Source organism: Rutidosis leptorrhynchoides, chromosome 8 (genome assembly GCF_046630445.1).
Source record: "Rutidosis leptorrhynchoides isolate AG116_Rl617_1_P2 chromosome 8, CSIRO_AGI_Rlap_v1, whole genome shotgun sequence".
NCBI lineage: Eukaryota > Viridiplantae > Streptophyta > Magnoliopsida > Asterales > Asteraceae > Rutidosis > Rutidosis leptorrhynchoides.
This window is the reverse complement of record NC_092340.1, coordinates 124,388,404-124,402,395: the sequence shown is the minus strand read 5'-3', so window position 1 is coordinate 124,402,395 and position 13,992 is coordinate 124,388,404. Positions and strand designations below refer to the sequence as shown.

At 36.2% G+C, this 13,992-nt stretch overlaps 1 protein-coding gene across 2 annotated transcripts; it reads left to right on the top strand.

Annotated features, from left to right (window-relative positions):
* Positions 1 to 6,345: 6,345 nt before the first annotated feature.
* Positions 6,346 to 11,055, top strand: LOC139861584 (protein PLASTID MOVEMENT IMPAIRED 2-like). 2 transcript variants are annotated; one of them, XM_071850021.1, is made up of 4 exons: positions 6,346 to 7,052; positions 8,301 to 8,341; positions 8,428 to 8,482; positions 9,305 to 11,055. In XM_071850021.1, the coding sequence occupies exons 1-4, from the start codon at positions 6,996 to 6,998 to the stop codon at positions 10,814 to 10,816; spliced, it is 1,665 nt and encodes a 554-aa protein (XP_071706122.1). In that variant the 5' UTR covers positions 6,346 to 6,995; the 3' UTR covers positions 10,817 to 11,055. The 2 variants fall into 2 exon arrangements, with proteins under 2 accessions (XP_071706122.1, XP_071706121.1); XM_071850020.1 differs by lacking the exon at positions 6,346 to 7,052 and having other exon boundaries at positions 8,142 to 8,341.
* The last annotated feature ends 2,937 nt before the right edge of the window (positions 11,056 to 13,992 follow it).

The following is a 13,992-nucleotide window of genomic DNA, read 5'->3' as shown; positions in this document are numbered from 1 at the left end:
GCCAATGTTACCCGAGTTACCTTGTAGCAGATCATTCACGTTGGTGTTTGTGTCTCGATACAACCCCCACCAGTCAAAGATTTTCGCCCATAATTCCTTTGCTATAGAACATGATAAAAGAGAGTGGTCCAACGATTCGTATCGTTGTCACATATTGGAAAACGTACCGAATGTAGACCGATCCCTCTTTTATCAAGTTCCACCATCACCGGTAGTCTTCCTCTTCTCGCTCTCCAAACAAAAACCTCTACTTTTTTAGGCACCAAATTATTTCGTAAGATATTCCTAATTTTCGTACATGTATGCAACAGCTTTGAATCAATTACATCCTAGAGTATCTTTGTTTTGAAGATCCCGTTACCATCCAAAGACCATTTCCACCTGTCTGTTTGGTCTGGAATAATAGCAGTTGATTGTAGCAGACCCTTTAGTTCATCCAGCTCACCCATTGCCCGACCCGCTGGTTCCCGAATCCAACTCCAGCTCCAAACCCAATTTGACCCATCCCATCGAAGCCTATCTCCAACAGTAGCTGTTAGATCTTCCTCCAAGTACGCGAGCCTTTTGAACCTATTTTTAAGTGTTAAATTCCCAAGCCATGGGTCGTTCCAAAAGGAGGTGGATAATCCATTTCCAATGCACCTGGTGAACGAGTTTCTGAACACAATCCCTAGTGAATCAATGGAACAACCTTCTTTTACAATATTATACCACACCGAATTATATGGTACATTATAATGGCCATTCTCAACATGAAAAAGACCACCCAACGGTCCATAAATACTCGAAATGACTTTGACCCACAAGGAGGTGGTTTCGGTTTTAAACTTCCACCACCACTTGCCAATCAAAGCCAAGTTTTTGCTTTTGAGTGACCCCAAGTTTAACACCCCCCCTTTTTCAAAAGGAAGAAGTGCTTCCTCCCATTTAACCCACGCAATTTTTGATTTATTACCCGTCCCGCCCTAAAAACGATCGTCTTACACACTCAAGTTTTTTTTATCACACATGACGGGGTACGAAAGAGCGAGAAATAATACAATGGAAGACTATTCAACACCGATTTCACAAGAGTCAAGCGTCCACCAAAAGACATCGAACGTGCATTCCAATCCGAGAGTCGTTTTGAGAACTTATTTAGAACCGGGATCCAATTGTATAATTTATGCATACTGCCACCAACGAGGAGACCTAAGTAAATGAAAGGAGAGGTGCCAACATTACAACCAAATAAGTTACTTTTGAGATAGTTGACTTTTAGGTCAGAGGTAAGTTCGAAGCATTTAAGAAGCTTGAAGAGGTTACAGATGTTATTTTTACACCACTCCCCAAAGAAGATCGTATCATCCACGTATTGGAGGTGCGAGATTTTAGTTTTGTCAATCCCAATTTCCACACCTTTCAATTTGTTGTTTGCACACCACCTTCTGGTAAAACATTTAAATTCATTGGTTGGAGATCTGTTAACAAGTACCGAGACCGAGGCCAACTTAAGACACGAATAAATCCAACTCCTCCACTTTGTACCAAACCCCATGATCTCCATAACCTCCATAAAAAAAATTCCCAATTTAAAGAGTGAAATGCTTTCTCGAAATCCACTTTGAAAATTAAGCTTTTTAGTCGATTGTGTCTAAGGAATTCAAGAGATTCATTTGCAATCAATACCCTGTCAAGGATATTCCTACCCCGAATAAACGCACTCTGATCAAAACCTATAAGAGTTGGGATTACCTTCCTAAGCCTATTGGAAAGCAGTTTTGAAATAACCTTATAATAGCTACCAATTAAACTTATTGTTCGGTAGTCATTTAAGGTAAATGGATCCGGTTTTTTAGGGACAAGTGTAATGAAGGAAGCATTACAACCGCTCGATATTCTCCCCGAAACCCAGAATTAATGAATTGCCTCCATTATATCCTCTTTGATAACGTACAAGAATTTCTTATAGAATCTCAAGTTGAATCCATCCGGTCCGGGAGCCTTGGAGCTCCCGCAATCCTTAATCGCACTCCACACCTTTGCTTCGCTAAAAGGTTCTTCGAATAACACGACTTCATCAGGTGAGAGCCTGTTAAAATCTAGCCCTGAAGCATTGGCAGCAGGCCCAGTAGCATTCTGATCAGGCCTGTTAGAGGCAAGCCCATTAGAATGGACCCCATGGAGAAACTATGGTCTGCGACTGTCTTTCATGCTGAAAATATTGCTGAAGTGATCACAAACTGCCATTTTAACTTCTTTTGGGTCTTCACTCCAAATGCCATTGATGTTCAATCCACGAATATTACATTTATTATATTTCCTCCGGATGGAAGAGTGGAAAAACTTGAAGTTTTCATCCCCTTCAAGTATCGAACGAATTTGAGATTATTGCTTCACTAAGAGTTCCATTTTCAGCTTTTAGCTCCCACTTCAAAGCATTCTCTCTCAAAGTATTAATTTCATACTCAAGATTCCCAAACTCCATACTACTCCAAGTCTTTAACTCACATTTGACGTATTTGAGTTTGTACCTGAAACGACAGTCCATCTTTGAACCTCTTACATTTTTCCCCCCACCCATCTTGAATTATTCTATCAACACCTTCTCTACAAAGCCACTCATCAAAATTCTTAAATGGTTTGGGGCCAAAGTCGATGTAGTTATCTCTAAGAACCAACAGGTAATGATCTGACTCTTTCCTATCTAGTGCTTTAATTGAAAGATCCTTCCACAAATTGATGAACTTATCCGTAACAAGAAACCGATCTAATTTGCTAAACTTAGTTCCGTCATCACTAATGCGAGTTAATTTCCTTCCACTGATAGGGATTTCAACCAAATTATTCCTAATAATAAACTCATTAAACCGTCTAGCCCGAGATTCATGAAAAACACAGTTTAACCTGTCAGATTGTTCCCTAATTTCGTTAAAGTCTCCACATGATACCCAACCCGAAACCATAATATTCAGCAAAGTCTATAGAGAATCTCACATCTTTTTTTTATCCATATCATTGTGAGGACCGTACACATTTACAATTATTGCCTCGTGTCCAGATCTACACCAGTTTCCTCGAATTGCAATGAAGTAATCTCCACCCACAGCACAATTACCAGTGAAACGAAGGGTATCCCACACAAGTATCATCCCCCCTGAATTCCCCACAACTTCTTTTTAGATGAAACCAAAGTCACTATGACCCCAAAGATTTTATACCCACTGGTCCTCCAGATGCCTACACTTAGTTTCCTGAAAAGTGGTGATATCTGGCCTCTCACTAACACACAACCCTTTTACCAAACTAAATTTACCCTTAACTCCAAACCCACGAACTTTTAATTACAAGATCTTAATAATTAAACATAAGCTCAGACGAATTGGAAAGTAGAAACAGAACTTACAGAGGGTTGAGGTTTGGCCACCTCAATCCAATTTGTTCCCCGTACTCTCTTTGCTCAACATTATTAATCTAACCACCTAATGAGACCCCATTCCTTTGTGATGCATCAGAAGCTCTTGATCTACTCTTTTTGGATACCAATTTCCTTTTACAATTTTTGATCTTTGTACAGTCATCTGGATTTACCCCGCATCTCGCCATCTTCTTTAGTTTCATGATTCTGGAAGACACTTTCCAATTCCTAATTGAATCCCAATAGCAGCAATTACAGATCGAAGCGTCCAAGAGTTACTGTTGCACCCCAATTTTGCCCCATCACCCCTCTTTTTTTTCTTTTTATTATCTTCCTTTTCTCCTGACATCTCTTTATTTACTGTCCTTGGAATATCAGGCCCACGATCTGCACCAGGCACATCATTGTCGTTCACAACTTTTGTTGGGCCTTTTGGTCTTAGGGCCCAAGTCATTTAGTCCATTACTATTGTTTATAACATCCTTCTCAAGTGAAACATGAGGCCCATCATTATTTTGATTATGGCTATTCGAAGATACCCCATTATTGGACCTAATTGGGCCTGGCCCAAAAGAGTCAATATTTCCTTCAATTGTCTTGTTGGCATTATCGTTGGGTCCCACATCAATCTTTTCGTTCCCCAATTTCTTGTAGCTATCATCCTCCGGTTTATTTCCAGAATATTGTTCCCAATCTTTATTGGATTAAATTTTTTATTATTATTACTCATTGTCTCTACAATAAACTCCTCGTTATCCTCAAAAAGTTCCCCAATTCCAAGACATCTTGACTCTTGATCTTCTTCTTCATCTAATGGAATATTCCGGTTATTTCTACCGGCATCCACACCGGATGGTTTGAATCCCGTTATTTTAACCGATTCTGAATTATCGTTTTGGTTGGAGTAGTCATCTGAATCAGTGAGCGATAATGACGCGTTATCATCATCATCATCATCATCATCATCATCATCAGTTGCTTCTATGAATTCATCACTATCGGAAAATTCATCAGATTAAACAACGTCGGTGCTAGAGTTTGACGAGTGTGGAAGATCATTACTCCAGATGCTTTTGTTTTCCCAATCACAATAAACTTTTTCCTCATCCTTAATGTTAATGAAGTAGACTTTGGACCTTTGAATTAGTTTTAGCAGATCCTCAACCATATCTGGATTTAGCGGCTTGACAAGCACCCTACCATAATTTAACTTATGTGCATCATCCAATGAGCAGTTGTGGAGTTCATACACCGTTCCCCACCATTCCGCAATAGAACAAAATGTTTTTTCTGTCCAGCACTAGGGTGGAACACTTTTAATATTCAACCAAAACATTCTACCATCCGGCCAATAATTTGAATTCCATAGCATGGCTTTATGAATCCATCTTTTAAGAGGGTGATCCTCTCGATTGATTACGTTCACATCTATTTCCTCATTGTTCAAGATGATTAGGATGCTTAGTCCACCAAGAGATTTGATTTGAACATATTGAAGCCTTCGTCCAATGCAAATGATTTCAATATTTTTGAGAATATCCAAATTTTCCACATCGCAGACTATAACTTTCTTCAATACTTCAAGGTTGTTATTATTATCGTCAATCACAATCGTTTTTTCCTTTACTGCACTCCTCATGGAATTTGGGGCTTTAGTTTCACCCCAACGAAGTTCTTCTGCTTCGTTCCTCCTTTTATTATTGAGTTTCGAACGCAAGTCTTCTGTTGTATTACCAATCACCTCATTGAATCTCCTACCATCTTGAAACCTATTTGAGAATGTACCCCCTTTTGCTGCTACTTCCTGTTCATTGGGTATTAGTCTGTGAGAATCCTTCTCCCTAGGAATAGGTTTGCGTTCAGTAGCCTTGAAGATCTTGATATATTTGCCCTCAATCTTAATGTTTTCCAGTGCTCGCAACAATCTGTCCGCATCTTTCACCTCCGCGAATCTAACAAAAGCAAAGCATTCACCATTTCGAAGCTTATTTTTGATAGGTATACATCCCGAAGTGCTCTGTATGGCTTGAATGCTTTCCACAAATCGACCACCTTCCATATCCCCGGAAAGTTGAAGAACATGAACGATGTGAGATCGTTTCTTCCTGACCATTTAATTGGTGTTGATAGTTACCATTGTAATCTCCCAAGCTCCATTCGTGCCTGACCTCTCTCTCTCTCTCTACTCTCTCTCACACACAATCTCTTTCAAAGAATTAAAATTACTACACTAACTCTCTATTTAAAATTCTAAAAGAGTAATTAATAATTAATATATAATAATTCATTTAATAAAGTAACACCCTTCAAGTAAACTCAAAATTATTTGAAATTTACATTATAATACCTCTTAATCATTAATTTAAGGGTTAAAGTCAAAAATAGGCTACAAACTTATACAAATGTACCGATGTCGCCCACAAACTCATTTTCGTCCTATTGTCGCCTACAAACTTTCAAAAAGTGTTCCAATGTAAATAAAAACTTTCAAAAAGTGTACCAATGTAAACAAAAATGACTTGCTACCGCCTAAACCGGTCAAAATTGACACGTGTCGTTCGTGGATTGGATCTTAATTCTAAAAAAAAAAAAAAAAAAATCAGATCAAAAATAGTACGTAACAGGTCAAAATGCCAAAATGTTGATATTAGCACATTTTTTCAAAGTTTGTAGGCGACAGTAGGACGAAAATGAGTTTGTAGACGACATCGGTACATTTGTGTAAGTTTGTAGCCTATTTTTAGCATTAACCCTTAATTTAAAAGCAAACATCTTTTAAAAACTCACCATGCCAAATTACATATGAATTAAAATATATTAGGGGAGCCGAAAAGAGTAAAGCACTTGTAGTAGATTATGTTTACGTTTTAGGTGCCTTTTTCTGGCCTATGACATTTTGCCAACGTCTGGTGATCCATGTCCTATTTTCTGTTTATGTTTCTTCTTGTTCCCGTTTCTTCCTTTCTTCACTGATTTTTTTTTTCTCCAACAGTTTGAAGGTTGTCCCGGCTCCCAATGCCTCTAACCACGACCATTCTCGTGGTGGAGAGGTGAAGGTGGGCTAGAACTTCTTTTTCCTGGCCGGTCATAGCCTCCTCACTTTCTTCCTCGGTGGTGTTTCTCAACCCGATTATGGTCGGATTTTTCTTAGGAATTCCAATCAGATCAACGTTCTATTGGTCGGTCGTGGTTGCTTAGTTAATTTTTGTCAGTTCTGGGTTAGTTGTTTTCTCTGCCGTGGATTTTTGATGTCGCCAGAGGTTGGATTTTTTGGCGGGATCTCTCTTTATCCGACTTCTCTCATTAGTGGTTTCAGGCGCCGGGTCTAAGTTTAGACACTCTGGCTCTTGGTGGTGTCAAGGGGTGGTGTTTTTGTCTTGAGTTTCCTAGATCTGGTGTCATATGGTGGTGGTTGGTTTCTTCTGTCTGATTGCTTTTTTGCAGACCGGATGTTAGGGCCTGTTTACTAAGGCATTATTGGGCTTAATGACCCACACAGATTATTCGGTCATTTTATTGACCTGTTTACTAACAGCTTAAAATATAATCTCATCCCTTCCAGGAGCTGTTTAGATATCTTGCTTCCTCCGTATTATTTATGCGATCCACCATTAATCACCACCACACCCTTCTTTTCCTTCTACCTTTGTCACAGGTAAAAGCTTTTTAGGTTTTATTTGTAGGCATCTAACCTTATTGCAATTCTATCTACCTTTTATTTGTATTCTATAAATTATAAATTCGTTTGATTCAATAGAAGGTATTAGACCCTTTGCATTGCAAAAAGAAGAAGAAAGTATTAGACCCTCTGTTACTTTGATTCTTTACTAGTCGACTGTAATACATGCCATTTGTATTAACTTTTGAAGAGATATATAAATGTATCGTTGTTATTTGATTAGGATGTATTTATCAATGTTAACATGTATTGTAACATAAAAGGACTCATATTTATATTTATATTGGTATTTGTTTCAAAGTGGATAAAAGTTAACCAATACTCCAATTATTTAGTATAAGGGTATGATAGTCATTTTTATCATTCAGCATATTTATTCAGCACAATAAGTAAACATGATTATAAATTTCAGAATTACTCCATATAGTTATTCTATATCCATTATGTCATCTTTATCCATATGTAACTTAATGAAATAACAAGTAAACAGGCCCTTAGTTTCTTTTTGTTCGACTCACATGCCTTGTCTCCTTCGTGATGTTATCTTGTGTTAGGGTCTCGACTAGGTTTGATCCATGTTGGTGGTAGGACTTTGCATCGGTTGTCATTCCGACAGCTAGCCGGCGAGCGACTAGCGGTTTGTTGCATGGCGCTCGGTTTTCTCCCGGCTGTCACCTCCGTGTTTTCTGATTCCTATAGGTCTAGTAGTTGTCGGCGTTCTTGCAGGTGGCTTGTGGGCTCATGAGAATGGTTTTGTGTAGTCGTTACATTTGTTTTCATATGTTATAGCTTTTAGGCAGCTTTTGTTTTCTAAATAAACATGTCTTTACCTTATTGGTGAGTTTGTTTAGATTGAATTTTAGTTTGTTAACTAGGAACTATTTTAGTTACTTTTATGTTGATCGTAACTGTTAACTTTTTTTTCCTATAAAAATAAAAATTAATATTAATAATAATAATAATAATAATAATATAATATATAATGAATTCGAAAATCTAACAGTTCGAGGTTCCATTGTTCCAAGAAAGCCAAGAAGGGCATCTAAATTAGAGGCTATGATTATTTCAATGATATGCTTTTTTCCCCCTCGTTTTCCATTTAATTACCACTTCAACCATTTTATCCCAAACAAAAGGGATACCCAAAATTCCATCTACTTTATCCAAATCTTTCCATCTCATCAAACCTTCACATTCACATTTTTTTTTTTTTCTGTGTTGCAGTTAAACGTTGTACTTGTTGTTTCCACTTGTACTTTTATCTGGTAAGCTCTGCAGCTCATGGTCCATATACAAATAAAATATATTCTCTGGTAACATTATATCCTGCAATTTGTGTGAAATTTTGTAGCTTCTGGATTCAAAGAGTTGTTCCAGCTTGTTTCCACACAGCCATGATTCGTCAAGTAACTCCAAATTTATCCTTTTATGAATAGTTCAAGTTGTGAAATGATGGGTGCCTAATACGGAGTACTAAAATGATGATATGTTTTTTGTAACATAAAATTTTCTTGGTTTTTCCGGTACTATTTATTGTTGGGTGAAAAGTGTCTTGTATGTTTAAAAAAAAAAAGAAAAAGAAAAACTGAACAATGTTAAAATGTGAAATCACGTTTGTTTCTAGCTTAAATAACACTCATCCAACCCAATTTTTTACATAGTTTAACAAATATGGTAAATTATATTCCTATATTTGTTTTGTCCCTTATTTTTACATATCTATTGCATTAAAAAAAGTTTATTTAATTTTTCTTATTTCTTTCTATTTATAATAGTGTATAATTAATTAATTTGAGATAATACAAAAAAGTAGAGTAGTATTTAACAAGTAATTGGGGCAGAGGAAGTATACAAATTGTTCGCTTACTGACAATCCTAAATTGTTAACTTGTACAAGCGTTATATATATACAAGTATATATAAATTAAATTTAAAGTGAGAGTCGTTAAACTGTACAATATTTTTATACAAGAAGCTCCTAGGAAATCATAAGTTCTATGAGTTAGTTTTACCATTAAAAAAAGTGTAGTTTTTATATTTTTTATTTATAAAAGAAATACATATATCTTTGTTTCTTGTAATTGTTTTTCGGGAAATTTTGTCACCAAACACATTATCTAGTTATTTGTGTGTGTGTTTTTTTTCTCTCAAAAACACTCAAATGTAAAACAGGGGAGTTCTGTTTTTTGCAAAAAAAGATGTACTAACTGTGATTCAAAATGTTGCAGCAATCTTCAAAAGGCGAAAACAATCGTTACAAAGAGAGCAAAAACAAATCTCTAATGCAAAAGTCTGATATGGATAGTGTTGAATTTGAACTTTCTGCTGCAAAGACAACGGTACGTGAATTAGCTTTAAGGATCGAAGAAGCAAATTCGAGGTTAAAAGGAGTACAACGAAAACCAAAATGGTGCGAACAAGAAGTCTCGAAAACATCGATACAAATAGAAGATGATCGCTATGCACAAGTGATGAATGAACTCGAAAATATGAAACAAGAATTAAGCAAACTTAAACTCGATATGACACGTGTGTTAAAGGAAAAACGACACGCTGAAAGATCACTAAAAGCATCGAGTTCTAAAAAGAAAACACTTTCGGCATCAATCGAGTTGATGAAAAAAGAGATTCAAGAACTTAATGAGGAACAAGCACTTGTTGAATTCGCGCGAATTCAAGCTGTTAACGAATGTGAATCGATTGAATCTAAACGAATCGAAGATTATAATCGCTTGTTGGAAGCTAAAAAACTTGTTGAAGAAAAGAATCTTCAAATAACCGTTTGTGATCTAAATTTGTCTCCGTTAAATTCGATTAACGAAGAATTAGATGCTACGAAACGAGAACTTGCATTGATTAAAGGAGAAGGGTTTAACTTCATGACGTCATTGGATGTAATTCGTGACGAGCTTAAACATGTTCGAGCTGAAACCGTTAAATTACAGAAAACGGTACAAAAACGGGACTTAACGGTTCAAAATTTGAACTCGAAGATTTTGAGGGCGAGAGCAAAACTAGAATCGCTTACATCGGCAGAATCGAAAACCAAAATTGTTGAGTCGAATTTAGTTTATGCACTTGATCAATTAAGGGCGGAAGTTGAAAATTCAAAGAAAGAAAAATATGTTATAGATGAAGAAATCGAAAACATGAATGAAAAAGTTCATAATACGGAAACCGAAATCGAAATAGAAGAGGGAAAATTAGAAACTGCATTAGAGGAACTTAAAGCAGTTAAATTATCAGAGTCTGAAGCTTTGGGGAATTTAAGAGATTTGATCGGTACAACAGTTGTAGCTCGAGGTACAACTTCGATGAATAGCTCGATGATAACAATTACGGAATTTGAATACGAGTATTTAACGGGTAATGCGCGTGTGGCTGCTGATGTGGCTAATAAGAAAATAGAAGCAGCAGAGGCTTGGGTTGAAGCTTTGAAGGCTAATGAAAAGGAGATATTGATGAAAGTTGAAATGAGACAAAGAGAAGTAAGTGAATTAAGTGTAGAGGTAAATGAAGAGGAAGTGGATGGGCCGGGCTTACGGGCTAAAGTTGTAGGTACGCCTAGGAGGAGATCGGTGTATAAAGTTGGGAGTATGGGCTCGGTTAAACGGGCTAAGTTGCAACGGATAAGGACTTCAATGGTGCGATCTTCGGGTAAGACTGGTTCATTTAGTAAAGAAAAGGTGATCCCTAAACTCACTAGGTTGTTTAGTAACAATGTTGAAAGTGGTGAGTAAATGGTTTGATGATGAAGGTTTGTTCTTTTGAGATTGTGTGAAGTTGAATAAGGAATGTTGTGTATAGATATAGGCATTGAACTAATGAAACTTTTTTTCCAATTCAAAGTGTGAGTATGATCATGTTGATATATGTAATTAGGTAGATATATACAGTTTGATACTTGTATTTATGAACATGGAACGTTTGTTGTAACTTGTTACCATGGTGTATGACTTGGTGATTATTTTTCCATTTATGGATGTTCTTTCTTTTTTTTTCTTTTTTTCTTTTTTAAACTTTAACTTTATAAAAATTTGAGGACTTCATAAATAAATAAAAAGACTCGAAAGTCAGAACAGAGTTACAAAGCAAAGGCAACAAGGCCCACAAAGACGAAACAAAAGCTACAATCTAGCGCCAAAAACTAAAGAACAATCAACCAAACGATATGATTAACCAACCAACCTACACATCAAAAACGAAGGAGACGAAACAAAAACTTCACAAGTCTTTGACATTAAATTTTCTTACCTCCTCCTCATGAACTTTCCTTACCTTAGGTCTCTTTATTTTTTTTTATTTTGAAGCCGTCTTCGAGTTAAGTTGTTTTCCTTCCGCCCAATAAACTTTAAGTTCAATTTTTACCACCTCAAAAATTCTAGTAAGTTTGCCACGAAGGCCCGCCAAAAATGCCCAATTCAGAACTAGGCCCATCAGGACAACCAGTAATATGGCCGTCAACACAAATAACATCTTCACGGCCCCAATCCTCCACCCGTCCCATCTCCCTGCATTCACTATCCTGGCCCAAAACATTATGAGAAACACCAACCTTTGTTTAGCGTGTTACTATGATGTAACATTAATTATTATAGATTAAACATGAGGGTGGTGGTGGCATGGTAAGATCCTGACCTTCCAATGTGGAGGTCAAGGGTTCGATTCCTTGCACCCAAAAAGTTATTCTCCCTCATGGTCACGTAGGTTCGCCTGCAATGACTCCGGGTTGCTCGCAAAGCGGGTAGTCGCTCTGGAATTAGTCAGTTAAAAAAAATGTTGAATACCAAGTTAACAAAAAAAAATTAATTATTACAGATTTATTTTTTTGGGTTCAGATAGTAAATTACTCCATAGATTATCTGATGTCGGGAAAGGTAGATGTAAAAATTATTAACATAACTAATAGTGATGAGCTTTTTTTACTGTTCACGAGGGCATACATGTCATTTCACATTACACCACCACTTTCAAGTTACATCCCTTTATCTTCTAAATTTTTTTCACTTATACCATCACCACCACTCTACTACCTGCCACCACCATGCTACATGCCACCACCATGCTACCATTATACCACCTGCCACCACCACAATCTACCTCCGGCCATCACCACCATCGTCAATCTCTGTCAACCACCACCACTACCTACATAAATCTCCACCCACCGATGTGATGACCCGTCCTAATCCATCTGGACGAAGTCATCAACATTTGGTCCCATTGCTAGGTAGTGTCCTAAGTATGCCATGAACGACTCCATGTAATATCTTTAAAATGAGCAAATGCACAGCGGAAGATTTCTTTCATACCTGAGAATAAACATGCTTAAAAGTGTCAACCAAAAGGTTGGTGAGTTCATAGGTTTATCGTAATCAATCATTTCCATAATTTTAATAGACCACAAGATTTTCATTTTTAATAAATAACCTTACACTCGCAAGTGTATAAAAATCATTCATATGGTGAACGCTTGATAACCGAACTAACATGATGCATATAGAATATCCCCCGCATACAGGCTCATTCGCAATCAGTATGCTATATACCGGTCGTCGCAATCAGTATATATCGATCGAAGTACTAAAACATTCCAAATCCCAGAATGGGACTTGTCAAGGTCCGTAGATCTATTTTTAGGATTCGCGTCAATTAGTAGGCAATTATAACGTCCATACTAATTCTTAGGCTACCAAGCTAAAAGGGGTGATATTCGATTTCGATAATCCAACCATGGAATGTAATTTTTGAGTACTTGTGTCTATTTCATCAAACATTTATAAAACATCGCATGTATTCTCAGTCCCAAAAATATATATTGCAAAGCATTTAAAAAGGTAGCAAATGAAACTCACGATACGATATTTTGTAGTAAAAATATGCATGCGAATGAACTGAACAATGCAGGTTGGCCTCTAATTCACGAACCTATAACATTTATATATATATTAACACACATAATTGCAATCAACAAATTCTAATACATATATGTGTTATATGAATATTTTCATATATAATAATACTAATATTATATAATTAATATTTATAATAATATACTAAAATATGATAATATGTAATAATTATATTTTTATATAAATAATACTTATTTGATTAATAATAATAGTAATAATAATAGTAATAATAATAATAATAATAATAATAATAATAATAATAATAATAATAATAATAATAATAATAATAATAATAATAATAATAATAATAATAATAATAATAACAACTACCTCAAGAATAGGCTTTTAAAAAAAATGCCATGAACCAGGCTCGAACCCGTGACCTCTCGCTAACTCGACACCACACCAAACCATTGAAGCGCTAGTACATTTTTGAATTAAACTTAACCCGAAACTATATAACCCGAAATTCATGCTTCCATATTAGCATCATCATCATCAACAATCGTCATCATCTTCATGCCTCATTATCATCGATTCCTTCATCAACATCATACCCGTAACAAATCATCATCATCTTGTAACAACAGTGGTTATCATCATCGTTTATCTCTCTATCATCATCATCACGTCATCTTACACATCATCATCATATCATTAAAACCAAATCATCTAATCATCTTAACTATCAAACCTAATCATCATCAATAATTAAATGATGTGTGGGTTTGAGTTGTCGACGAGTAGAAACTAGAAAACATAACGATGGGCTTTGCAAGTTGTGGCCCAAGTTGTCTCACAAGCCCAAGTAGTAGTGATGGCCCAAATTGCAGCCCGATACAAAAACAACATGTGGGTTTGGTTTGGTATTTTCGAATTGTAACGGAACATAAACAAAGAAGAATATACGCAAACATAATCTTTTTTTTTCTAATCAGTCGCCTTCATCATTATATCATCAATCATCATCGAGCAGTAGTTGTAGCGACAGAAATAATAACAAA